The sequence below is a fragment of the Denticeps clupeoides genome, chromosome 11 (assembly GCF_900700375.1).
Source record: "Denticeps clupeoides chromosome 11, fDenClu1.1, whole genome shotgun sequence".
NCBI classification, from domain to species: domain Eukaryota; kingdom Metazoa; phylum Chordata; class Actinopteri; order Clupeiformes; family Denticipitidae; genus Denticeps; species Denticeps clupeoides.
The window spans coordinates 5,171,292-5,195,189 of record NC_041717.1 but is presented as its reverse complement, the minus strand read 5'-3'; the positions used below and the strand labels follow the sequence as shown (position 1 = coordinate 5,195,189).

Sequence of the window (23,898 nt, the reverse complement as noted above, 5' to 3'; positions counted from 1 at the left end):
GGTATATTGCGATATGGTCCATGCCGCGACATTCTACAGGTCCCTGAAAATGGAGCTGAAATTCTTCCAACACCCTGATCAGCTCCTGCTTCAGTGAAAACACTTCAAACTAGGAAGATTTTTTTTTATTTTTTATCAATGTTTAAGACCAAATAGATTCTGCACAGTATGAAAAATACAGTGCAAGTTCACATTTACCAGTGCTTACATCTTCAATAATAAACGTAGGACATTATATTTACAAGATAACAACATAAATATTTGTAAATTATGAAATTAGCCCTACCCTCAGAGGAATATCATGGGGGAAAAAACACTTGTCTAGAAAATATTAAGTGCCTGACGAGAACAAGGCCAAACAATAAATATTAAAATGTGAGAGTGTGAGCAATTTAAAAAAAAAAAGGGGTCACAGTCCAGATGTTTTAATCGCTCTCATATTCTTCTATGAGCAAGTCTTCCTCCTCCAGCAAGGCCTCTGTGGTGGTGGGCTGCGGCTGGCTCATGGGCAGGTCTACCCCAGCGTCCGGGCTGCTGGCTGGGCCGGGCTCTGTAGAAAGACCTTCGTTCTCGGCGGTTGCTTCAGACTGGAGAGTCTCTTCGTTTTCACTGTCTGTATCTATTAAACCTGGGTCTTTGTCTGTTAGAGCTTCGAGTCTCAGTCTGCTAATATGTAAAACACATAAAAAAAAATGTGATGACACGCTGAAACAAACGCTACAACTTTAATATTAATATGCAATTTTGAGTACTTTTGTTTCATGTAAATACGATTTAATGATTTGTGAGGGTACTTAGCTCGTACCTGCCCGAAAATATGTTAAGAGGGAGATGGGCCACGTCCTGAATGAAGGCTATCTGAGCTGTGCGGGAGAAAGCAGCACATATACATGTTATTTAAACAGAAAACTACAGAAGCACTGAAATGGCAGGCCACACTGGCTGCCTCTATATTTGCACATTCAAAGATTATAAAAACTTGCACTGCTGGAATCAGCAGCCTAGTTGACCTTTGACGCATGTTTGTATAGCAGCATGGTGTAACATAGCAGCGTGTACGTGTGCGTTCACCTGGATTCCTCATGGGGTTGCTCAGTTTTGCTAGGTAAGGCAGCAGTTCTGTCTGCAGGCTGACCGGATTAAGACAGAAACTTATGAAGAGCGACTGAGCTGCGTGGCAGTTCTCCTTGTGCTGTAAAAACCGAGGAACCACTGCGGGTCAGCACATGCTGTAGATGTCTTCTCATTTGAAACAATTATGGTTTACCTTCTTGCTGACGAGGAGCCAGTGGGGTTTGTGAAGGGGTCTGAAGCCAACAGAGGATTGGCTGTCTGCTTTGGCACGAGCAGAATTTGAATGAATGAGCCCCCTGGTGGCCACAGATGTCCCATACTCCAGCATGGTGGTACGAGACTGTTGGGAAAGCAGTGCATTCAGGTTCCTATATCATCAACGGGGTCAGTACTACACTGGGGCAAGAGGGGGCATTGCCCCCTTAAACTAAACTGTTACAAGTTGAGAAAGAAAATAATAGATGACCCACAAACTGAATATGGACAAGACTTAATACAGTAGCTCTGTTTTTGCGCAGATCCACTCCGCCTTCCCATAGCTAAACATCCAATCGCTGTTAGTATGCAAATGTGCAAATGTTCTCAGCAGGGCAGATTTTTACCCCAATGCAGGAATCAATACAGTGTTACTTTCTCGATCCCACAAGCACAACTGTCAGCCTGTCTGCTGTATAGGTCCGGCTGGAGGACCCAGACAAAGTAAAGTTTATTCACTTTCCACCCCAGCAGCTCACAATGTTAATGGTGTGAGATAAAAAAAAATTTAAACTATGCCAACCCTTTTTGTTTTCATATTGGAAATAGTAAGAAGTGTAAATGTATGAATATATTCGTAAATGTTAATATTACAAATATTTTATATATTTTGTTGATCAATATAAAGTTTTTTTTTTTAGTTTCCCCCCTGAGGAATTACCACCTTGTGTTCAGGGGGTTTCTTTTGCCCTAAACTCAGCCTTCAGTAGAACAGGTCTTGGTTCAGAGGCAAATGCAATCCAGTGACGTGACAAAATCAGTTATTCAGAGCCCCCCACCCCACCCATTTACTTGCCTCGGTTGCCACCTTGTGCCCCCTTCACATTCCTGTCGGCCCCGTCATATATGCCTGTCTAGAACCGGCCCTTTCAAGACATTTTAGTGTGAGTAAAACAAGATGAAAAACTCACACTCCATTCAGCTGTCAGGAAGTCTGCATCAGACAGATACTCGCTTGCACGTGCAATATCGTCCACATCAGAGAAGAAGTCTGTGTAATTCTGCTGCAGGTAGAGACTGAACAGCTCTCCGGACATATGTGATCGCTCTACAACGAGCTACGTGAGAGGACGCATGTTACTATTTTTTGCCCTCCAGGGCGTGCATTTGTGTGTTTGAATTCATAATACCTCAGGATCCAGCAGCAATTTGTCTCTCTGGTGTTCTGATAAGTGTGCAGGTAGTCTGGGTGCTTCAGCGGCTTCAAAGGTCTCGCCTATAAAATCAGACCAATTACCCAATGAGGCTATATTCATATAAAAGTTTACGGAGCAAACCAAACTGATTCAGAAAGTCTGGAAATTATAGATTGTATATTACTCTCAATGAAAAACTTTCTATGCATTTATTTTTGTTAAGCGTATGAAAAATTACTACTCCTTATCACTGTATAATGCTCATTAACATCACCAAGAAAGGGAGACCTATTTCTGCCATGATTGCGAAGGGACGAAGCTGCAATTCTAGACAACATTAGCCAAAGAGGCTCATCCCTGGAGGTTTCCATCTTACGTTTGCAGTACAGGATTTTCCCGAGTGCCCTGAAGAGAAAGAGGGATGCGTCCTTCCCGCCAATGGCCTGACTGTCACCCAGCATATCTGTATTTTGGGAGGATTTGCTCTTTCCTTTAGCTTTCATGAACCCTTTCCTAGATGGCGCGGGTATTTTGCCCTTTTTCAAAGTCCAGAGACTTTTATCCAAAGAGAGATCTGTGCATTTTTCAAGAACAAAACACAAGTAAACAAAGAATTAACAATACACAACAAAATCTACAGCTCTCTTTGTGATCCATAGAGATATTATTACCACCACATCAATTGTTGTTTAGTTTAGCCAAATATTCAACTATTAAGAGAAAATCTGAGACATTCAAGAAAAGCAGTGGCTCCTTCTTTACCGTTGAGAGAGGAGAACTGCAGGCTGTTGATGGCACTGCGGACGTCGCCGGAGCTGCCCGAGCAGAGCTGCTCCAGCACACTTTTATCAGGAATACTGACCCTGCCTCCACTCTGGACAACCAAAACACAAACATGAATACTGGCCACTGGCTAGGGGCAGAATTTGGACGGAGGTGGAACATACCGTTCCTGCCTCCATCGTCACAATTCGGCTGAGCAGTTTCATCATACTGGTCGGAGCTACTGGATTGAAGCTGAAATGGACAAACACATTTTAGCTCAGAGATACAATGCAAATAATGGGCTCCGAGGGCTCAGGATAAGACCCTGTGTAAGGGAGTCTTATGATCTGGATGAGCAGATATGAAAATAGTCAGAAGGCTCTGGTATTTCTATTTGACTATTTTAGTTAGTGCAGGATTAGTAGCGGGTAACACAAGACGAATTATGTTGTGCACTGACCCATAATATAGTTAATACCAGAGTGATATATTTGTACTGACCATCCACAGGCAAAAAAATGTTAAGACACCACTGTAGTAGAATATAGGTAGAGAGTAGAAATTGTCACCTGATGTTACTGATGGCCAACTCATCTTGTACATCTTTTGGAAAAAGAAGTCTAGACCCCCTGTCTCCACTCTGGCTATCAGACACGATGAAGACAAGTGGACACCTTCCTGTTCTTGCAAAGCTCCTATAAAAACACCACACACATTCAGGCATGGATAAATATCTTTTTATCTTTACTGATACACTGTTAGTAAATTAAAAAGGTATTGCAGAAATCCTGTCATGCACAGTAGCGGCCTGTAAACATTACCTGAGTATATCATGCAGACAACCAGGCTGCCGATAGAACTGGTTAGGGAAGTCCTGATTAAAAAAGGTATTAAATTAATACAAAACATAAGTACGTCCAATGTGGGAATTTGCACATTGTGCAGTCTACTGTACCTCCACAAGTATGACTTTCCTGTCAGATGCCTGGCTATCTCCCTTCATCTGCAGGTGATTGTATTTGTTGGCCCTAAGCAGAAAATCTTGAAAGGCCCCTGTCTGCGAGGTGCTCTGAAATCCATTAAACCTTGAATCTGTTGAAGTGGATTTATTCAATAAACTAAAAGCGGAGACTGTTGCAAGTGATTATTATGCCAAAAGGCCAGACAACTCACATATATGTATCATACAGATTCTAGAATAAATTTCTAGTTATAAGAAACTTATTTCAAAACAGGCCAATAATATAAAATACTAGTCAAAGGTTTGTACCCGCCTGCAATATAAACTAAAGCTATGGCGAAGAAAAAAAAATCTAATGAAGGAAACATTTATTTTTAATTAACTGAACAAACTTTACCATGGCTGCTTTGCACACTATATTCATAATCTTATGATCACTATAATCATAAGCAGCTTCGTAAGATCATGTAAAGCAGCATTAAAAAGCAGCAATGAGCACATAGGAACTCTTTCAGGACTGTTGCTCATTGTCTGATTTAAATTAAAAGAGTGTGAAATGTCTGCTGCTACTTCGACAGGCCTAAAATATGTAACATTTTGCTCTGTTGACTACACTTTTGTTCCTTAATGTGAAAAATGGAAAATCATATTGGAGTATGTGTTTCAAATCTGCAGCCCTGTTACCACCGTTACATACCGGTTTATGGCAAATTGTGTAAGTGTAGCAGTTCACACAGATCAACTTCAGAATATAGTTAATGCTACAGAATGAAACCTAACCAGGGCTCATGCCCACTGCATTATATCACTGTGCATTTTGATTCATTTCTTCAGTTTAAACTTGGAGAATGTTACCGTACATTCTCCCCAGTATGTTTTCATTGTAATGGATGTATGTAAATGTATTTACCTGGGTCAAACATCTGCCTGAAGGAGTCGTCGGTCCTGTATTCTGGGAGATTTGGGTTGCACCATTCCTGGACCCGACAATCAAGCTCCTTGGCAAGAACTTGGACCGTGGCAGTCTTACCGCACCCAGAAGGGCCTGTAAGCAGAAGAACCGTTCCACCCTGTGGAGAGTACAGGAGGAACTTTTGTGTCATTTGTTATGCACAATTAAACATATCATTCAGATTCAGAAAATTCAGAAAAAATATCTACAACAAATTGATCTTAATTATCTAATAACAGCTAATACATCTCACAGCACACACCTTAAATGAAGCCTTGGTGTCTAAATGAGTCGTCAACCAAGTCTCGACCTCCTCAACTTTCTTTTTGTGAACAGCCAGTTCAGCCTAAAATAATAATAATTATTAAATGAACTATATATCAATAACGAGCAGCCAATGCTCATACACTCCAATCCCTGAGACGTCCTGGGGATGGACGCCTGTACCTGTGAACGGGGCGCGTATCTCTCCACCCAGGGCTCGTCCGGCTCCCCACGCGGCGCCTGCCGCCTGGAAGGGGACCCCGACTCTGGATTCGGGGCGCTGGATTTCACCCGCCTCCTCTTCGCGGGCTTGTCTCCGGAATCCCCGCCGGAGCGCGGTCCCCTTCTCCCCGGGAAGAGCTCCCCGAACGCCGGCTCCACCCAGCTGCTCAGCTGCAGGGAAGGGGGGGGGGGGGGGGGGGGGGGGGGGACTTTATCAACCGTCCGTGTTGTGGCCAGAAGACCGAGGGGGGGGAAACGCGACAAAACTTACTTTGCTAGCGGACGCCTTCCCTCCCAGAGACAACTTTGACATCATCAGCGTCGGCCAGTCCCATCCACAAAGCTACGCGGCGCAGAGTTACACTGGGGGGTAAAACACGTCACCCGGGGAAAATCCTCTTATTAAAACCTACAACTTCTCAGATGTTTATGAATGCGTTGTTGAGGAAATGTTCATCGCACAGATCCGGTTTATCCAACCAGCAGCAATTTCGGCCAAATGGTGGGTTTACTTAGTCGACTGCAGAAACGAGATAAAAGTGCCGGGGTCGGAACGCGGTCGGAAACGCGCCAGGTAGGTTCGTCCCCGTTAGCTGCCGCGTTATCTGGCGACGTGAGTCCCCCGTCGCACGGACCACGTCTTGTGAGGGCAGGAGACTCTTTACCTGAAGCGCTTGCGAACACGAGATCCGAGAAAGCTGGGCGTTGACGGGGCTTTTGGGGTTTAAACTATCCCTTTAAACGCCAGGCCCGTTTTGAATTCGGGCGCGCAGTGATGACGTCGCAAGAGCGCGACGAAAGCGTGGCCCGTCTGCGTTAGAGAGCTCGGGGGCAGCTGCGGTTTTGGCGCATCTGGCGTAAATGTTCGATGCGTTTAAGTAACTTAGTTTGAGAGTAGTCGCTTGGTAAATACGGAGACGCGTGAGATGAAAGCCATGAAGAGACCGAACATTCTCCTGACAGGTACGTTAATGCGCATCATCGCCACGTGTGTTCGGCACGCTATTCAGGGGGTATTTATTGCTTCGTTTTCATTGACTAAATGTCTTTTCTTCTCAGTCCGCTTTGCTACTATTTGGCTATTGCTGTTACAGAGACAAAGGAAGCTTTTGTGATGCAGCCTGTCAAACACTCAGGCCGTACAGGAAGGGTGTGGATCAGAAAGGAATAGAATGTTTACTCTGGTCCCTTCTCTATTTCAGGAACCCCTGGGGTTGGTAAGACCACCCTTGGAAAGGAACTTTCCCAGAGAACAGGGCTAACGTACGTCAATGTGGGGGATTTAGCCCGGGAAGGTAAGACACCGGTGTAGATCATCTTTTTTTTTAATGCATGTTGTTATGGCATTAAAATGATGTTTAATTGTCTTTAGGGCAACTCTACGATGGATTTGATGAGGTGTACCAATGTCCTGTGTTGGATGAGGATGGGGTACGTATCATCTGAGAAGAAAAAAAGGCATCATTTGATAATTTTTGTGTTTTTCACACAAAAAAAAAAAAATATGTGAATGCATCAGGTGGTGGACGAACTGGAGGAAAAGATGGTGCAGGGTGGCGTCATAGTGGACTACCATGGCTGTGATTTCTTCCCGGAGCGGTGGTTCCACATCGTCTTCGTACTGCGCACTGATAATACCAAACTTTATAATCGCCTGGAAAGCAGGTAAGGAAAAATGTGGGAAATATTAAATCACTTTTATTGTGATGGATTTACTTTTTGTTTTATGGCTTGTGCTTATGTACAACAATGGTTACTTTTGACTTTGTCACATAGAAGGTTTGTGTATAAACCCTTTCTTCTCATTATTTTCTGCCAGAGGGTATACAGGAAAGAAGCTCCAGGACAACGTGCAATGTGAGATCTTCCAGACGATCTACGAAGAGGCGATGGAGGCTTACAGTGAAGAGATCGTTCACCAGCTGCCGAGCAATGACCCAGAGGATCTGGAGAAGAACTTGGAGCAAATTATGCAGTGGATAGAGCAGTGGATGAAGGACCACAACTAAACAGACCTCATTCGCAACTATTTTGTTACAAACACAACTGTAAGGGCACTTGTGAAAAATGCTGCTCAGCTGTTCTCTCACTATACAGGAGATGTGATGACCCTCTGACATTTCATGCATTTATATTTTCATACTTGCATTTATAGAGGTAATTTTTGTACAGTTTATAGAGTTCCTGCGTGTTTTGAGAGTTGCAACGTTGCCATTATCACTGTCATCAGATTATTCATAAACAATCCCAATGCCGGAATGAATGACCCTGTCTGAGGTATGTTCCTTCAGTTTTCCAGGGGCAGTGGTGGCCAAGCGGGTAAGGACGCGGCCCCGTAATCAGAAGGTTGCAGAATCTCGAACCACCAGGGTGCCACTGAGCAAAGCACCGTCCCCACACACTGCTCCCCACTGCTTAGGGTGTGTCACCATGTTCTGTGATGTTTTTCAGAATAATACTTCACAACACCATGTTTTGACAGTTTTCACATTTAGTCTATGGAAATAAGTAAAGACAGATAAGAGGTATTGCGTTTCTGAACTTCATGAACAGAATGCACATTATCTTTTCAGCATGCAAGATTTAATTTTTGTATTATTATTTGCAGAGGAAGGAAAAGCACATTTGATAAGACTTTGATCAGCGCATCTAGCATTCATTTGTACAAGAATTCCCACCCCTGGGCAGTTTGAAAACAAAGCAACTGTGAACACTTGTGACTATTAGCAACTTTATAATGATCTAATAGATGATTTTTCATTTGGATTTAATAATAAATATTAATAAGATTAATAAGATTAAATCTGATATGTGAATTCTTTAAATGGTAAATACTAAAAACTGAGTTCTTGAACATCAAATCCTGGGAACTAGGTTTATACACACATTGGTTTATGATATATGGCCATTTTGTCGCAGAAAAAAAAAAAAAAAACGTTTAGAAATACGTCAACCAATGTCTACATGAGCAAAGTTTTCTGGTGAATTTTATAGTGAATTCAGTGTTGGGTCAAAAAACTAAAGTCTGATACTATTTCTGCATGTCCTGTGTTCTCAGTGTTCCAGGACGGCACGCATTTAAGTCATTGTTTTCCTGCCTGGAAATGGCCATATTTTTCACAAGCCTGTGTGTCTATAAGAAAAATTCACAGGAGTTAATGTTGAAGTCCATGGAAAGTCAGCAGATTTTCTGAATATAAGAAGAAAGTGTCCTGCATTCCCAAAATGCATCCTATGGACAAACAGTCAGATTCTGGGACTGGGACATTGGCATCAAGGAGCGGCAATCAGTTTACTTGGGATGTTTGGATATTTATGGTCCATGGAAAATTGACTTTGGACACAAGAGTTTCAAGCCTCACCCATCAAACGCCACAACATCCATCATACACTCACATGCTGTACATCAGCAATAAAGACAGCACAGTAACAACATTAACACATTTCTATAGCCATGATCTTAGAGTAACAAGAACCATGTTATTTTTTTTTTATTTAGCCCAAAATCACAGTGCATGTCATTGCTTTGCCATCCCAAAAAATTCAGAGAAAGACCCTCCTTCCACTGAGCTTGCATGAAACAGCATAAAATAATCCATTATGGTGCACTGAAAAAAAAAAAAAAATTCTATGTTTGACAATACTGAAGAGTGTTGGGTGGCACACAGAAATCCCTCAAACTTTCATCTCGGTGGATCAAGAGGAATTAATATTAAATCATATTTGCTTTCTCGCAGGGATTTGTGAAAGGGAATAAGATTTGAATGAAAAAGAATGGTCTTTATCCATTCAGAACAGACTAGTCCTGGACTCTAGTGTCACTGTTGCTTTTGTCTCTGTGTGTATTTGTGTGTGTATGGTGAGTTTAGTAGTACCCAAACAGATTTTGTTTGCAGTATATAGTAACTTGCACTTCAATGCACATGATCCTGTCAATAGAATATGTATCTGAAGATATCAGTCACACACATGCACACAGTAGATGCAAACAATCATTGTTTTTAAAAAGGTGCTCGTGTACCGCTGTACAAATAAAAATACCAGAATTTTTTTTTTTTTTTAACACATAAGAGATATAATTTTTTTTTACAGATAAGATATGTTAATGTAGTACAACGCACACGCCAGCAGAGGGAACAATCTGTGGAGGCCACTGTATCCAGTGTTGCCAGACAAACGATAACTTAAGTATTTGTATGATCATTTTACCCTCTGTACGATCGATAATTCATTTTATGGCCAAGTTATTTCATTAGCACGACCGGGTACAGATCTCTGTTTCCATCTGGCAAGATGTAACTGATTGTACAGCTTCATCTAGCTCGCAAAATAATTTAATATAGAGCTGTTATAATGGCCCGGCGATACGAACACACAAACTACAAATCCCACAATGCAGTTCTTCAATTGCCTTGCCGAACGCGATCCATTCTGAATATGCCCAGTCAGAATGGAAATTGTGTGAGTTTTTCTCATGTTAACCTGCGGAGCTGACAGAGGAAAATTAAACTAAGTAAAAAAAAGGTCAAACTCAGACGACGAGTTTCACTCTGAATCGCACGCACGTAAACAGCGATGTATTGACGCTCACGACATCTCCCTCCTCAGGCTCGAAGAGACAGAATAAAGAACTAGTGCTGCCTTGTGGCAGTTTCCGGGAATTACAACAACAAAAAAAGTAGTACAGTTACACCGAATTCAACAGGCCATTTAAGTATGCGTAATGCAAGTTATTTAAGCAAGTAACTCAATTAAATAACTGCACACCGTGGTTTTAACTGAGTTAAATACACACTTGCTCTCAACCAAAATCCGCTGCTTCTCTTTGCTCGCTACTTTCCCTGCACTAGCATCGTTTCCACAGTCCCAAAACACATCTTGTTCGCTCACCTAACTTCCTGGTCACAATCAATTTCAAGGCCGGCTCATAACACAGGCATATCAGGGTATTTGGTCAGGAATATAGTGGAGCAATGCCACAATCCCTGAACTGGGTAATAACGCGTACAAAAGTTGCATCAGGTGTGCTAAATGAAGGCAAACACAAAAAATGTGCAGGACCGATGCCCTCCAGGGCCAGGGTTCGTGACCCCTGTACTAGAATATGAAAAAATGGATACCACCCATCCATTTTTTAAAAAGCTCACAGGTGGGTTGCCAGATACCACAAAGAACCGTGCATGCATCCTAAAAGAATGAACTTATCATCAGTGTTGGGAAGGTTACTTTAAAAATGTATTCCATTATAGATTACAGAATACATGCCCCAAAATGTAATTTGTAATGTATTCCATTAAGTTACTCAATGTGAGTAACGTATTCTGAATACTTTGGATTACTTAATATATTGTCCTGCTTACAACTACATGAATGTAGCAATCACAGATAATAAAAAAGCCCCTTTTTTCCTTAACCATTTCTTTATTTATAAAGCTGAAAAGTGGAAGAGTATTAGACAAACATAAAATATGCCATAGAAAAGAATTTACTATTATGGTCACGAACATATTCCATCACTTAGTTAAAATAAAAAGTAGCCTTGCACAAGGAAAAAAAACAGCATTTTCAATGACCCTCTTACTGATTAGGACAAAAAATGTGAAGTGGCATTTAAATGTGAAATGGTGTCAGAATTTCCAAGTAAGAAATGCATTCCTGCCCGGCCACTGCTGGCTCTGATGTGCTGGCTCCGGGTCCATTATGTAACTGACAGCACCAATGTTAACAGGACGCTTACATTAGAGCCTCTCATTGCGTGTTTTGTTTGGGTTTCCGGTGTTCTGACGATTTATGCTGCTTTGTTTGGTGCTACCGTATAGGGTTCCATATAAATTTGTGCATTTCTGATAACTATACAAATCACTTTAAATGGCACCAATACTCAGTCCATATGCACTGTAAAAGTATAAAGATCATGGTGTAATAGTGAATTAAATCATATTTATTTACAATTTCAGGGGTAGCATGGATTTATGGGCGCTGAAACAGAGCGCAAACTTGAGGGACTGCGCATGGGCAGATCCGCTAGGTAGCACAATTCAATAGGCAGCATGTTTGCGTGGTCCGCGCAGCGTGGAATTACCAAAATTAGACAGAAGATAGAGAGGGGATAGCCTAACATATGAAACAGGAAAAACCTGTCGTGTAATCCATTTATTTCAACAAAGTAACTGTATTCTGATTATCACTAATTTAAACGGTAACTGTAACGAAATACAGTTACTCATATTTTGTATTCTAAATACGTAACGCCGGTACATGTATTCCGTTACTCCCCAACACTGCTTATCATTAAAAGTACATCTACCGCACCTGGCTTTAATAGTAAAGGTTTTATTGTAAGTTTTTATTGTACACAGTAAGCTGCGTTGACATTTCAACCTAAAAACCGCAACCGGTTACTAAGAAGAGTAAGAACATTTATTCAGAATATGCGGTTGATATGAATATGCGTTGATCAAGCTCAAGTGTACACATGTACATCATTATATGGCATTGAGGTGCTACGTTATTGTATGTTTTGCATATTGCACTCAGAAAATAAGAAATGCATTGACTTTTTCAGTTTTTATGCTCCTTTTAATATTGTTTAAGAGAAGCATTTCTTTTGTTTGATTATTTTGTAAAAAATCATAAGCAAACTACAACCGATTACATTTAGAACCTTAAAGCTGCCCAGTGGTTTCTACGTGTGAAGCAGCAGGAGCTACTTTGGCTTTTTACTTCAGTTGTTTCGCTGAAGTGCAATTTCTGTCTGAACGAATACACGATGATTCAAACCTTTTTTCCCCCAACAAATGTCAGCGTTATCAGAACTCTCACCGGCTCCGTAAAGGACCTTTTGATGGAGGGTCTCACGACTCGCAGCTGAACTCGGAATGAAAGGCTCCGCTGTCACGTTGCGGGACGAGGAGGGCGTTACGTCACCGAGGGGGCGGGGCTTCACCTGGCGGCCAAGCCCTTCACCTGCGAGCCGTAGAGCAGAGCGGCGCTGGAAGAAAGGGAACAGGTTTGCTCACCTTCCACCGGTACGGAATTTCGCATTTATATATTTATTTAGGGTTTTTTTAATTTTTCTATTTACAAAGAAAGATGCAATGATACATGCCGAGTTCAATAAAGCTCCCAGAAGAGGTTGATTATAAAAATGAATCCCAGATGAAGCACGTATAGCAGGCGAGTCGAGTATCGCTTTTGTCTCTTCATTTGGTTTCGCTCATTTTTTTTTCAACACACGCACGGTCGCCGACCGGAAACGATTCTCTGTCCGAAAGTGAGGTCGCCTTCAATACCACGGTGTTCATGATAAGAATAAAATAATAATCTCCCGCTGCACGGTTCCGTATATCAGAAATATAGGTTAGTATGCCTTTTGTAGTGTTAGTAGCACCTTGCTACCTCTCCCGTAACTCCAAATCTTTACCAAAGTCTACTCTGTGCTCTTAATTAGTTCTTTTGCATGGGCATGAAAATAGTTATATTTTTCCTGCTACTATACTCCTATACTACTACTATGACTACTATATCTTAAGCTCTAGAGAATTTTTACTTGTTAATGTCAATAGATTTCCTATTGTGTTGTCTTGGTGAAACTATTTGGAAAAATACTTGTTTTTATTTGTCTTTGAGCTGCCAGGACTGAGAGAGGTTTTTTTTTTTGGGTGGTAGTAGCCTAGTGGGTAACACACTCGCCTATGAACCAGAAGATCCAGGTTCAAATCTCACTTACTACCATTGTGTCCCTGAGCAAGACACTTAACCCTGAGTGTCTCCAGGGGGGGGGACTGTCCCTGTAACTACTGATTGTAAGTCACTCTGGATAAAGGCGTCTGATAAATGCCGTAAATGTAAATGGTCATTCAGGAATGGTGCTCAGCAACATCACCACAAATCTAGAATTCTTCTCCATCTTTATCCAAATCACAATTCCTGAACATTTATTCTTATTTCTGGTTTTATTATAGGACTGAGGAATAGGGTTTATCCCCATGTCTGCTTGGAACGGGCCGAATGCCCGCTTTGACCGGGTCAGAGACGCACCAGTCTATGACCATGTACCCCTCGGGTCTTTGGCAAGAGACCAAGAGCCCCCCAACTTTTTGGGGGACTACAGGGGCTCCGAGATGTCGCTGGGCTCAGAACCACTTCCACCCCCACCTCTCCCAGAGAACCCACCGGTGGGGCCTGAATTCTACCCCAGTGACCTCGAGGATAACCACGAACCCGACCATGCCATGGACATCAAGCCAATCCGTCGTTTTGTTCCAGACTCGGTGAAGAACTTCTTCAGGGCCAGCAAGCGTTCATCCTTCCCAACCCCTCCACCCGCAGCGAACACCACGACGGAAGGGGTGCCCTGCTCCCCTCCCCATTCTCGCGCGTCTTCTCCCACTGTGCCCGAGTCTTACCTGGACCCCTATGGTGGCTCCGGTGGCAGCTATAACTCCAGGAAGGAGCGTGAAGCCATGCTGCTGGGCGAGCCGCTGGAGTCGGTGTCGGGCCGCACGGCGATGACCTACAGTGAGCGCTTGGAGGAGTACCACATGCGCTACTCCTACATGAAGTCCTGGGCGGGGCTGCTGCGCATCCTGGGCTGTGTGGAGCTGCTGCTGGGAGCCGCGGTGTTTGCTTGCGTCTGTGCGTATGTGCATAAGGACAACGAGTGGTTCAACATGTTCGGGTATTCACAGCCTGTGTATGGGGGCATGGGTGCCATGGGAGGGATGTACGGAGGCTACCAGTACTCAGGACCCAAGACCCCTTTCGTCCTGGTCGTAGTAGGCCTAGTCTGGGTGGCGACTGTCATCCTAGTGGTTTTGGGAATGACCATGTATTACCGGACCATCCTGCTTGACTCCAGCTGGTGGCCCATCACCGAGAGCGTGATTAACATGGTGCTGAGCCTGCTGTATTTAGGTGCGGGCATTATATACGTAAGAGACACCATACGAGGCGGCCTTTGCTACTATGCTGCATTCAACAGTGGCCCCAACGCTGCCTTCTGCCGCACTGAAGCAGGCCAGACTGGCGCCATCATTTTCCTCTTCCTCAACCTGTTTGTGTACATGGCGAGTGCCGGAGTGGCTCTGAAAATGTGGAGGCATGAGGCGGCCCGGATGCGTCGAGAGGGCCTTGCTCAGGAGGTGAGGGCTCCTAAACAAGAAATTTTCTGTTCTGTGCAGTGCCTGTACCGTTTAATACATTAAACGTCCATTTTTATTGTTTTTGCAGATGAAAACGACAGCAACGTCATTACCATTTGGATTGGTAACTGATGTGACTATTTTCATTTTTGAAAAATGAACAGTAGATATGTCCAATTAATAACTAAGTATGAACTTTCCTTCTGCTTAGACTGGTCCTGGGTCCAGCGTGTCTGTACCAGTGAATTGTGCTCCGTTGAACGCCGAGCCGGAAGCTCTGGACAGTCAGTCAGTCCCTCTGATGCAGCCTGAGATACTGAGAGGTCACATCCCAGCAGGGCACATACCCAAGCCCGTGGTTATAGCAGATTATGTTGCGTGAGTTCAGACCACTAGTACCAGTTTATGTAAATGTTCCTTTTTTTTTTTTTCACATTTAATTCATTTAGGAGTACTTTTGCATTTCCAGGAAATATCCTACAATCCGTACTGATGAACAGCGTGACCAGTACAAGGCTGTTTTTAATGATCAGTATGCTGAATATAAGGAGCTGCACGCAGAGGTTCAGGCTATGGTGAAGAAGTTTGAGGAAATGGATGAACTGATACAGAACCTTCCTGCCCGTCCTTCCAGCCAGATGGTACTGATACTAATATTTGTATTCATTATTCAGTCTGTATATTCTTTGCTGTTTTATTTCCACGTAGATTGATTCTAGACATTGAAGGGACTTTTATTCTGTTTCCCCCTTTTCCCCCAGGAGCAGGAACGGATAAATAGCATTTTGCAGGACTACCAGCGGAAAAAGATGGTTAGTTCTTCTGACATTGACATTTTTAGGGTGTAAATACCTGTTCCCACCTAGAAATGTGTTTCTTCATTGATCACTTCATTCAAGTGATTGTCTTTGTCATTGTGATGCACAGCACATGGTGACCAAACGAAATGTGTCCTCTGCTTTTAACCATCACTGTTGGTGAGCAGTGGGCAGCTGTGACAGGCTCCCGGGGAGCAGTGTGTGGGGACAGTGCTTTGATCAAGGGATTTGAATCCACAACTTTGGTTAGGAGTCCGCTTCCGTACCAGCTAGGACACCGCTGCCCCAATCTTTCACATGTTTATCTGTTATCTATTTATCTGTGCTAGGAAGTGTTCATTTCCGCTTTTTTATTTACACCCTTTCCAGCTGAGACAGTGGCCATGTGGGAATGTGTGACACGTGTGAGTTCATAACAGAATGACATTTGTTTGAATTATCATTTCATTTGTTGTTGTAGGACCCTACAGTCATGGAGAAACGGGAGAGATGTGAATATTTGAAGAACAAGCTCTCACACATCAAGCAAAAAATACAAGAATACAATAAAGTCATGGATTGGGATGACGATTACAACTAAAACAACATAATTATAAATGACTCAATTAAAGGTATGAACTCTGGATGAGAGACCAAAAAGAACACTTATTATTAGACCAATTTATAGATGGGTCAATCCTCCTTTTACTGCCTATTTTTGCTGTGAATTTTATTTTGAGCTAAATAGAGAAAATATTAGATTTAGGTTTATTTTTAAGTTGTGAATTGCTTTACAGAGCCTTGGATTTTGTACATTTGTATTTATACCTCAGTTGTCAAATGACTTTTTTTATTAGTAGGTTATTATTATTGACTGTTGAAATGCATTTTAAGTGCATGCTCTTGTGCTTTGTTTTTTCACACTGGAATATTCTGCACATGTGCACGATGAAGGGAACATGGTGAACATTTTCAGTGATGTGATATTCATATTGAAATCATAATTTCAGGGCATATCTGTTCATTTGTTGACTGCTCTGTACATGTGTCATAAAGTGTGTAAATGTCCATACGCTGTTTTTTTATTTTTCAACAAAGAGTTGTTTAAAAAAAAATCTAAATGTTTTATGTATTGTATTTGTGGCTTACTGTTATTTTGAATATATAGAAGTTGTTGGCCAGAGTTTTTTAAAAAGATATCAGAAGCAAATGGTAAATAATAGGAAAAGAGAGTAATTAGATATACTAAATGTAAGGTAGAGCATTATTATTATCCTTTATATATTTTAAAATAAACTACTACCATCTGTTATTACTATACAAAAAATTGCACTGACTTCTGGCCAAAACACAACCGGAAATTCAACCTACAGGCCACACGTTCAGGTTTTGCAACCTTGCGCCTTTGGTGTCAAGTTACTAGTTTCACACTCGGTAAAGGATGTGAAAATGCGGTATTTATTTGAAGCTTGACTTTTAAATTTCGATATTTAAAAGACTGGGCTCCCGGTGAGATCATGAAAGAATCCTCGCTCACATAATGGCGCACTAGGGGCAGAAGTATCCATGGCGTCTTTCGAAAACACCAGCTCTCGGTAGTCAGCAGGTGGGCGGAGACGGACCACCTGCGCAGGAGGGCGGGGACAGTTTCGGGCAGGTGGGCGGAGCCGGGCCACCTGCGCCGGAGGGCGGGGCCAGTTTCGGGCAGGTGGGCGGAGCCGGGCCACCTGTGCCGGTGGGCGGGGACAGTTTCGGGCAGGTGGGCGGAGCCGGGCCACCTGTGCCGGTGGGCGGGGACAGTTTCGGGAAGGCGGGCAGGTGCGTCTCCAGCGCAGCCTGATTAACATACGCGTCGGAGGGGCGAGTGGATGCGCGGTGGATTGTTCCTCAGACGGCGGGAAGAGCTCGGTGAGTGGCTTTGTCTTCTCTGTTTTAATATCAATATGTATTATCAGGCTTTACTCACACATTTTGTCGTTTTTTTAATACCTTAAATACGTTTTTGGAATAGGTTGCGCGTAAGAGCTAATTTTCTGAACAGTAGTATAGACCATATGCGGGATATAAGCGTAGAAATAAGACAGTGCCACAACTTATTATATAAGTCGATATTTTAAATTGCAAATGTTTTTCAAAAGCATTTTTGCCGTAAGAATACATTTCATTGTGTCCTTGTCATCTGTCATTCTCCTTCAGTTTCCTGGTTCCACTGTGGTCTAGATTTCAATTATTATAAACAATACAAATTAAAATAAATCTGCTCTTTGTTGGTGTTAATGATTCCAGAAACCTTGAAAATCTGATGTGTGTTTACCTCCTACAGAATCCAGTAGGACCAACATTTAGCCTCCATCATGCCTACTCGTAAACACAGCAATCCGCCTCCCTACGGCAGCAGCAGCCGACAGTAAGTCATGACCCTGTGGTGAATGTCATTAAAAGCAACTTGATTTGATTAATACCGAAAAAGTGTTCCACAATGGACCAAGTATTATATTTTGTCAGTTTATTTTAATTTGGTTAAACTGAGTGTGTTTGGTTATAGCTATGTAGAAATCTGGAACATTCTAAATGGTTCACAGATGTTCAAGTTTAATCAGTATTAGAACTTTTGGCCGTAAATTAAAAGAAACCAAACATTCATTTGATTATTTCAATTACGATGCAGTTCACTGACATTATATTTTTCCCAACCATCCACAGTCACAGGTCCCACAGGTCTACCTATCATGAAAGGGACTACCTGCACTTTTACCGTTGGACCTCACCACCAGGCGTAATCAAGATCATGTGCATCATCATCATCATTATGTGTGTGGCTGTGTTTGCTTGTGTGGCCTCCACTTTGGCTTGGGACTATGATATGGGTGCCATGGGGTTGGGGGGGATGGGGATGGGAATGGGTGGGTATGGAGGTGCCTACGGTGGCAGCTATGGTGGTTCCTATGGTGGCACATATGGTGGTGGGAGTTATGGCTCCATGGGATCTGGTACAGGCTATGGTGGTGGAATGGGTGGTGGCTACTATGGATATGGAGATACGTACATGGATCCCAGGACTGGAAAGGGCTTCATGATTGCAATAGCAGCCATCACCTTCATCGCTGTGCTGGTCATCTTCATCCTTGTGATGTCACGTCAGAATGCCACACATTCACCCAGCTTCTACCTGGCCGCCATCATCATCAGCGCAATACTGGGCTTTCTCATGCTCATTGCCACCATTGTTTACCTGGTGGCTGTTAACCCCACGGCGCAGACTTCTGGCTCCATGATGTACAGTCAAATTCGGCAGCTTTGCGCCCAGTTCCAGGGCCAACCTGCAGCATCTGGCATCTTCCTCAACCAGTATCTGTACTACTACTGTGTGGTCGAGCCTCAGGAGGTGAGTCCACTGTTCTGCAGAACCCATGAATGATTCCTAATAACTCTGTGATTGTGCGTATCGCTCATTGACTGTTTCCCTGATATTCTCTTCCTCTGTACCAGGCCATTGCGATTGTTTTGGGATTCCTGTTGGTAGTGGCCTTCATTATCTTGATTGTGTTTGCAACAAAGACTCGCAATCAGATCCGCAGTTATGGCAGAGATCGTGTGCTGTGGGAGGAGGTGAAAATGCTGAGTGACGTTGGACCGCAGGGTGTTGGAGAGTGGGTGAGTGAGCTGTTATATTCTATTAAAACCCGTGCAAGATGGTTTTTCAGTTAAATTCCATAGGACAATTGCAATTTCTAGTCTTAGGATGTACGGGTGCAAACATTAGGGGTCAGTTTTCCCATTCACGGATTAATCCTAGTCCTAGACCAATAGAGAGTTTTGATTAATGGGAAACTGACCCTAGATGTTTTTGCTGAGGACTGTTTCAACAAATAGAGAAGGCATGTCCCAAGGTCTACGTTCTGGGTGTGGAAGCACTTTCACTATAGCAACATTCAGACATCAGAGAAGTTCAAATCCCCACCTCTAGTGATCTCATTATCAATAATGCATTTAGCTGACTTAATTTCCTCATATTAAAATGAAAGAAATAAAAACTGCAGTTTCTTATTCTATAGATGAAACCGGTGAATGATAGCATCTGCTGCTAGTATCTGTTGGTAGAGTGGAAGGACCTGTTCCACCAGAATTTCTGGGTGTTTAGTCGCTTTGTGTGTGTTCAAACTATTTACCATACAGGAGTGGTGGTTGTGAAATGTAGGCCATTGCCAGACAAGTTTTAAAACCATCCTGTTTAACATTTTATACAAGAAAGCTTAACCAAGTGCTACTAATGTTCATTTGCATGAATTGCAGCTTCATTAACTCACACATATGTTGGTTTTAGGTAAAAAGTGTTTCTGGTGAGCCTGAGGCATTCTTAAATGACTACAATGAACAAGTTGGAGGCTCAAGAAACGTCCTGGATCAAATACCAGATCATAACATATCTGTGTACCTCCCCGGGTATGTAACATAAAAAAATTCACTTTGCTGGCTTTAGCAAATGATGAATTCAGTGGAAGCGTTCATAATTAATGCAGGAACTCACAGAGGGGGAAATGTGTTCTTTACAGATCAGTGTAACGGTGGCTATGATCAGACTGATTTGTACAAAAGACAGTGCTGACATTTGAAGAAGCTGAACAAATTAGGTTTTAGTAAATTACACCCACCTCTACAACAATGAAGAATTTTTGAAATATGGCACTTAATACAGTACATTTTGTACATGAAGATAAGCAAAATATGCTAGGAAAATGAAATAGAGGGGTACAGAGAAGGCATCTAGAAGAGCAATGACTTTTTTTGTAATGTTTTGCCCTTATACTACCTGCCCCTTATAGGGGCAAATGATGTGGTTGGCCCGAAAAAGACCTGTATTCTTCTTCAGTCAGGCATGGCTAAAACATGAAATTAAGGTCGGAACACAGCCAGACACTGACTCAGCCTCAGTTTTTGGACACTTTACTGAGGCTAACAGGGAAGGGTACATTTAAACATCAGACCAGAAGATCTGACAGGTCTCAGTGAGCAACTCCGCTGAGGTTCCTATTGGAGATCATTCATGAAATGAAATTCTGTATTGCAATTAGGCAATTATTTTTGGTTTAAATTTGCACGCAGACGAATGCAACTTTAATTCATAAGGACACCTCCAGAGTAGAGTACATATGACTCTTACATGAAAGATGAGAAGGTTAAAGAGGAGACGGGTCTGTGCTGTCAAAATAGTTTTGCTGAACTATACTTGTAAAAAAATGTAAAGGGGAAAATAAAGACTAAAACAAGGCTTTTCAAATACCTGTAAGGCAATCATTTAGCTAGCACCATAACCATCTCATTAGCAAAATGTGTACAGCGTCTACAAAATGTACAGAGAGCTAAAGCTGTCCAATTCCTTCAACATTGTACCAACTAATGCCACCAGCTAATTTCAGTTTTGGTCTGTGACATAATAGGCAAACAAGAAAAAGCATTACCATTGGTCGTAGTCTATTCATCTGTCGATACCTTTTATTCCCTACTTGTGAGTCTAGTTAAATGTGCGAATTTTAACCCATAGCCAATGGAATTATGAGTAGAACCCTTCTGACTGTTGTGTGCCATTTGCCTCTTGAAAGTGTATAATATGGCAAGTTCCCTCATCTCTAGTCACACTGAAATTAATGTTAAAGTTGCATTTTGTATTAGTCTGTAACTGGCACATTGTCTCCCTTTTAGAAGGTTTGTTTAATAGGTGTGGAATTTTCAGAATGCATTTTTTAAATGTTGACTCTGTGTTTGCGTGTCACTTGAACCTGATGAGCTTGTCTTACATACTAAGAAAGGTGTCTGAATAGACAATTGAATACTTAAGGTGCCTACTGTGCACATTTTATTATCTGAAAAATTCAAAGATCAAATATTTTAATAAATTGAGATAATCTTGAGACCAGTTTAGGTTAATGGCCCAAACCAGTTGTCTTCCTAAAGGACCTCCTGTCAACCCTTCCTTAACAAGACTCTAAAACACTAATAGTGAGTGTGGTGAATTGAAGGCACTGTGGATTGGATTTGTCCTATTTTGATATATACGGACCTTCCAGAACAGAATCACTGTCTTGCAAAGTAGTCTTTATACCTTCACTAACCCTTCAGATAAGAATATACATCTAACTGAAATAAAATGTAAATCTATGTCCATTTACACAGTGACTCTGATCTTACAAGCTCTTTGGGTGTTCTGAAGAGCAAGGCGAGGGATGCTGACACTACAATGGACTCTGGAGATGAGTTGGACAGTGAAGACTTGGAAAGGTGAGTGTTTCACCTATGAAAGTGGAGCTCTAGTGTATCTTATAAAATGTGGAATAAGGAGTTTGCTTGAATGTACATTTAATGTAGGTTTTGATGGGTTATATTATTTTTGGACTGATTTATTGTTCAGTATTGCTTCATGGTAGCATACTGCCTTGTGTTGGCATGATCAGTATTTATGTTAAATACACTTCTCTTAACAGACGAGCACATGGTCTGTCTTTCCTGTCTAAATTGCTTGCTTGTCCCCTCCAGTGAGTTCCCTCCAATTATAAATGAGCAGCAGAGGTCTGAGTACAAGCATGAGTTTGACAGAGACTACATGGAGTACAAGCGTCTGTTGGCGGAGCTGGACGATGTAAACCTGGGACTGTCCGAGGTGGACAGGGAGCTGGACAGGCTGAAGGAAGGCAGCCCACAGTTTCTGGTAAGAAACCTGACAAATGTAAAAATGGCAGTACTGGGCAAAAGCTTTTTTTTTTTTTTTTTTTTTTTGTCATTTTGTTAATTGCTTGCAGCTCTGATAAATTGGTTTTGTTTTCACTAGTTTGTACTTTGCATGGTACTGTATCTGACACAAGATAATTACAAGATTTATTTTGTGGCCTCATCTCTGAATCAAGGGCACATTTATGGTTAATTTATTATCCTGATTCTTAACTTGTGCACTTGGGTGTAAATGATTATTCCCGTCTTGTCTGTTATCAGGATGCTATGGATGAGTACAACAGGCTAAGGAACCTCAAGAAGGTCTGCTTACTTATGCAGTGCTTTATTAAGGGTCATGTGATACAGTAAATGTTTTTGCAGCAGACTAATCTTGATGTGTCTTCAGTCATCAGAACACCAAATGAAAAAGAAAAGATGCAGAACCCTGAAGGCTAAACTGAACCACGTGAAGAGGATGGTCAGTGACTATGACCACAGGCCTTGAGACCTTTGACTGTTGGCCTGCGTCAATGTCACAATCTGCCCACCATCTCCGTTTAGTATTGTAGTTTTTGGTTAAAAACTGTTTTGTTGCTCTGAAACCAAATGATCAAACTGATACTGAGGACAGTAAGTGACCTTTGGTTACACATAGAATTCTATCATAAAAAGAAAACTCTTTACTGTCAACAGGGCATACATTTTATCTGTTCTGAAGTATAATTTGTTTTGCCCTCGTGTAAAGTAGTGAAAGTGGTGAAATGTCTCCTACATCCCTCTGCTTCTTTTTCTCTGTTTATACTGGGCTGAGATGTCACAGTATTGGAAGTGATGCTGATTTCTTGGTGTTTCACATCAAAATGGGCTTGATGATGCTGTGAGAATATATTATTTTACAGTTGTATAGAATACATATTTATGGAGTATTTTGCCTGTATAGTTAACTTAGCACAATTGCAGAACGTATGTTTTCTTTTAGCTAAGAGTATACCTGCGTTCTTTTGTAATGTGGGTTTTTAAAAATTTTAAACTAAACAGCTCTTCACTAAACAGCCCTAAATATTTTAAAGCTTGAGAGGAAGCATTTGTTATGTAAACACATAAATTGTATTGTGCATATTTTGCATTTTTAATAAATTGCAAAGTGTTTTTACTGATGTTTTAATTGATCTGTTAGTGTGTTTTTGTTATTTAAAAAGACTTTCAGTATGTACAGTACAAAACATATTATGAAACATCCATTAAAATAAACTGTCTAATTTAAATGATAATGTAAAGTATGTAAGAGGATATCCCTTTATTTATTAAGCTACAGAGAAGAATGGTAACCTTCGCTATTTTTGTCAGGTTTGTGAGTGTAACAATATGGGTGGGTGTGGCTATGTGGAGGTATAAGTAGCTTGGTCACTGGTTTTGATGTTGCCTTTTGACACTGCTTTTAACAGGATGTCATAGTATCTTCTGAGAAAATCAGCTGACAAGACACATGGTGAACAGGACGTCACTACCAAACAACTTTTTTTTGTTTTATATTGGCTGAGTGCAATAGGATGAGAAAAAAATTGATGTAGGTGGCATTTTGGGGATACTTTGAAGTATGCTAAAAAAAAAAAACTCCCAACTC

At 41.8% G+C, this 23,898-nt stretch overlaps 4 protein-coding genes across 6 annotated transcripts; 3 read left to right on the top strand and 1 right to left on the bottom strand.

Annotated features, from left to right (window-relative positions):
• Window positions 1–110: 110 nt before the first annotated feature.
• On the bottom strand, window positions 111–6,414 carry rad17 (RAD17 checkpoint clamp loader component). Of its 2 annotated transcripts, none has more exons than XM_028995809.1 (16): window positions 5,901–6,414; window positions 5,591–5,800; window positions 5,406–5,489; window positions 5,102–5,261; window positions 4,186–4,322; window positions 4,052–4,104; window positions 3,800–3,925; window positions 3,413–3,482; window positions 3,228–3,339; window positions 2,842–3,039; window positions 2,460–2,545; window positions 2,241–2,387; window positions 1,268–1,414; window positions 1,072–1,192; window positions 806–863; window positions 111–666 (listed from the first exon to the last, which is right to left on the bottom strand). In XM_028995809.1, the coding sequence occupies exons 1-16, from the start codon at window positions 5,943–5,945 to the stop codon at window positions 426–428; spliced, it is 1,995 nt and encodes a 664-aa protein (XP_028851642.1). In that variant the 5' UTR covers window positions 5,946–6,414; the 3' UTR covers window positions 111–425. The 2 variants fall into 2 exon arrangements, with proteins under 2 accessions (XP_028851642.1, XP_028851643.1); XM_028995810.1 differs by having other exon boundaries at window positions 111–663.
• ak6 (adenylate kinase 6) lies at window positions 5,864–8,338 on the top strand. 2 transcript variants are annotated; one of them, XM_028995811.1, is made up of 5 exons: window positions 5,864–6,131; window positions 6,832–6,924; window positions 7,002–7,060; window positions 7,149–7,294; window positions 7,449–8,338. In XM_028995811.1, the coding sequence occupies exons 1-5, from the start codon at window positions 6,053–6,055 to the stop codon at window positions 7,636–7,638; spliced, it is 567 nt and encodes a 188-aa protein (XP_028851644.1). In that variant the 5' UTR covers window positions 5,864–6,052; the 3' UTR covers window positions 7,639–8,338. The 2 variants fall into 2 exon arrangements, with proteins under 2 accessions (XP_028851644.1, XP_028851645.1); XM_028995812.1 differs by having other exon boundaries at window positions 5,864–6,592.
• Window positions 8,339–12,590: 4,252 nt separating this feature from the next.
• marveld2b (MARVEL domain containing 2b) lies at window positions 12,591–16,694 on the top strand. The gene is made up of 7 exons (XM_028996459.1): window positions 12,591–12,657; window positions 13,594–14,772; window positions 14,861–14,896; window positions 14,984–15,150; window positions 15,242–15,413; window positions 15,534–15,584; window positions 16,051–16,694. The coding sequence occupies exons 2-7, from the start codon at window positions 13,618–13,620 to the stop codon at window positions 16,168–16,170; spliced, it is 1,701 nt and encodes a 566-aa protein (XP_028852292.1). The 5' UTR covers window positions 12,591–12,657; window positions 13,594–13,617; the 3' UTR covers window positions 16,171–16,694.
• A 709-nt stretch (window positions 16,695–17,403) lies between these two features.
• On the top strand, window positions 17,404–23,439 carry oclnb (occludin b). The gene is made up of 9 exons (XM_028996128.1): window positions 17,404–17,477; window positions 17,893–17,976; window positions 18,273–18,954; window positions 19,059–19,223; window positions 19,894–20,012; window positions 21,741–21,845; window positions 22,101–22,272; window positions 22,554–22,595; window positions 22,681–23,439. The coding sequence occupies exons 2-9, from the start codon at window positions 17,924–17,926 to the stop codon at window positions 22,777–22,779; spliced, it is 1,437 nt and encodes a 478-aa protein (XP_028851961.1). The 5' UTR covers window positions 17,404–17,477; window positions 17,893–17,923; the 3' UTR covers window positions 22,780–23,439.
• Window positions 23,440–23,898: the final 459 nt, after the last annotated feature.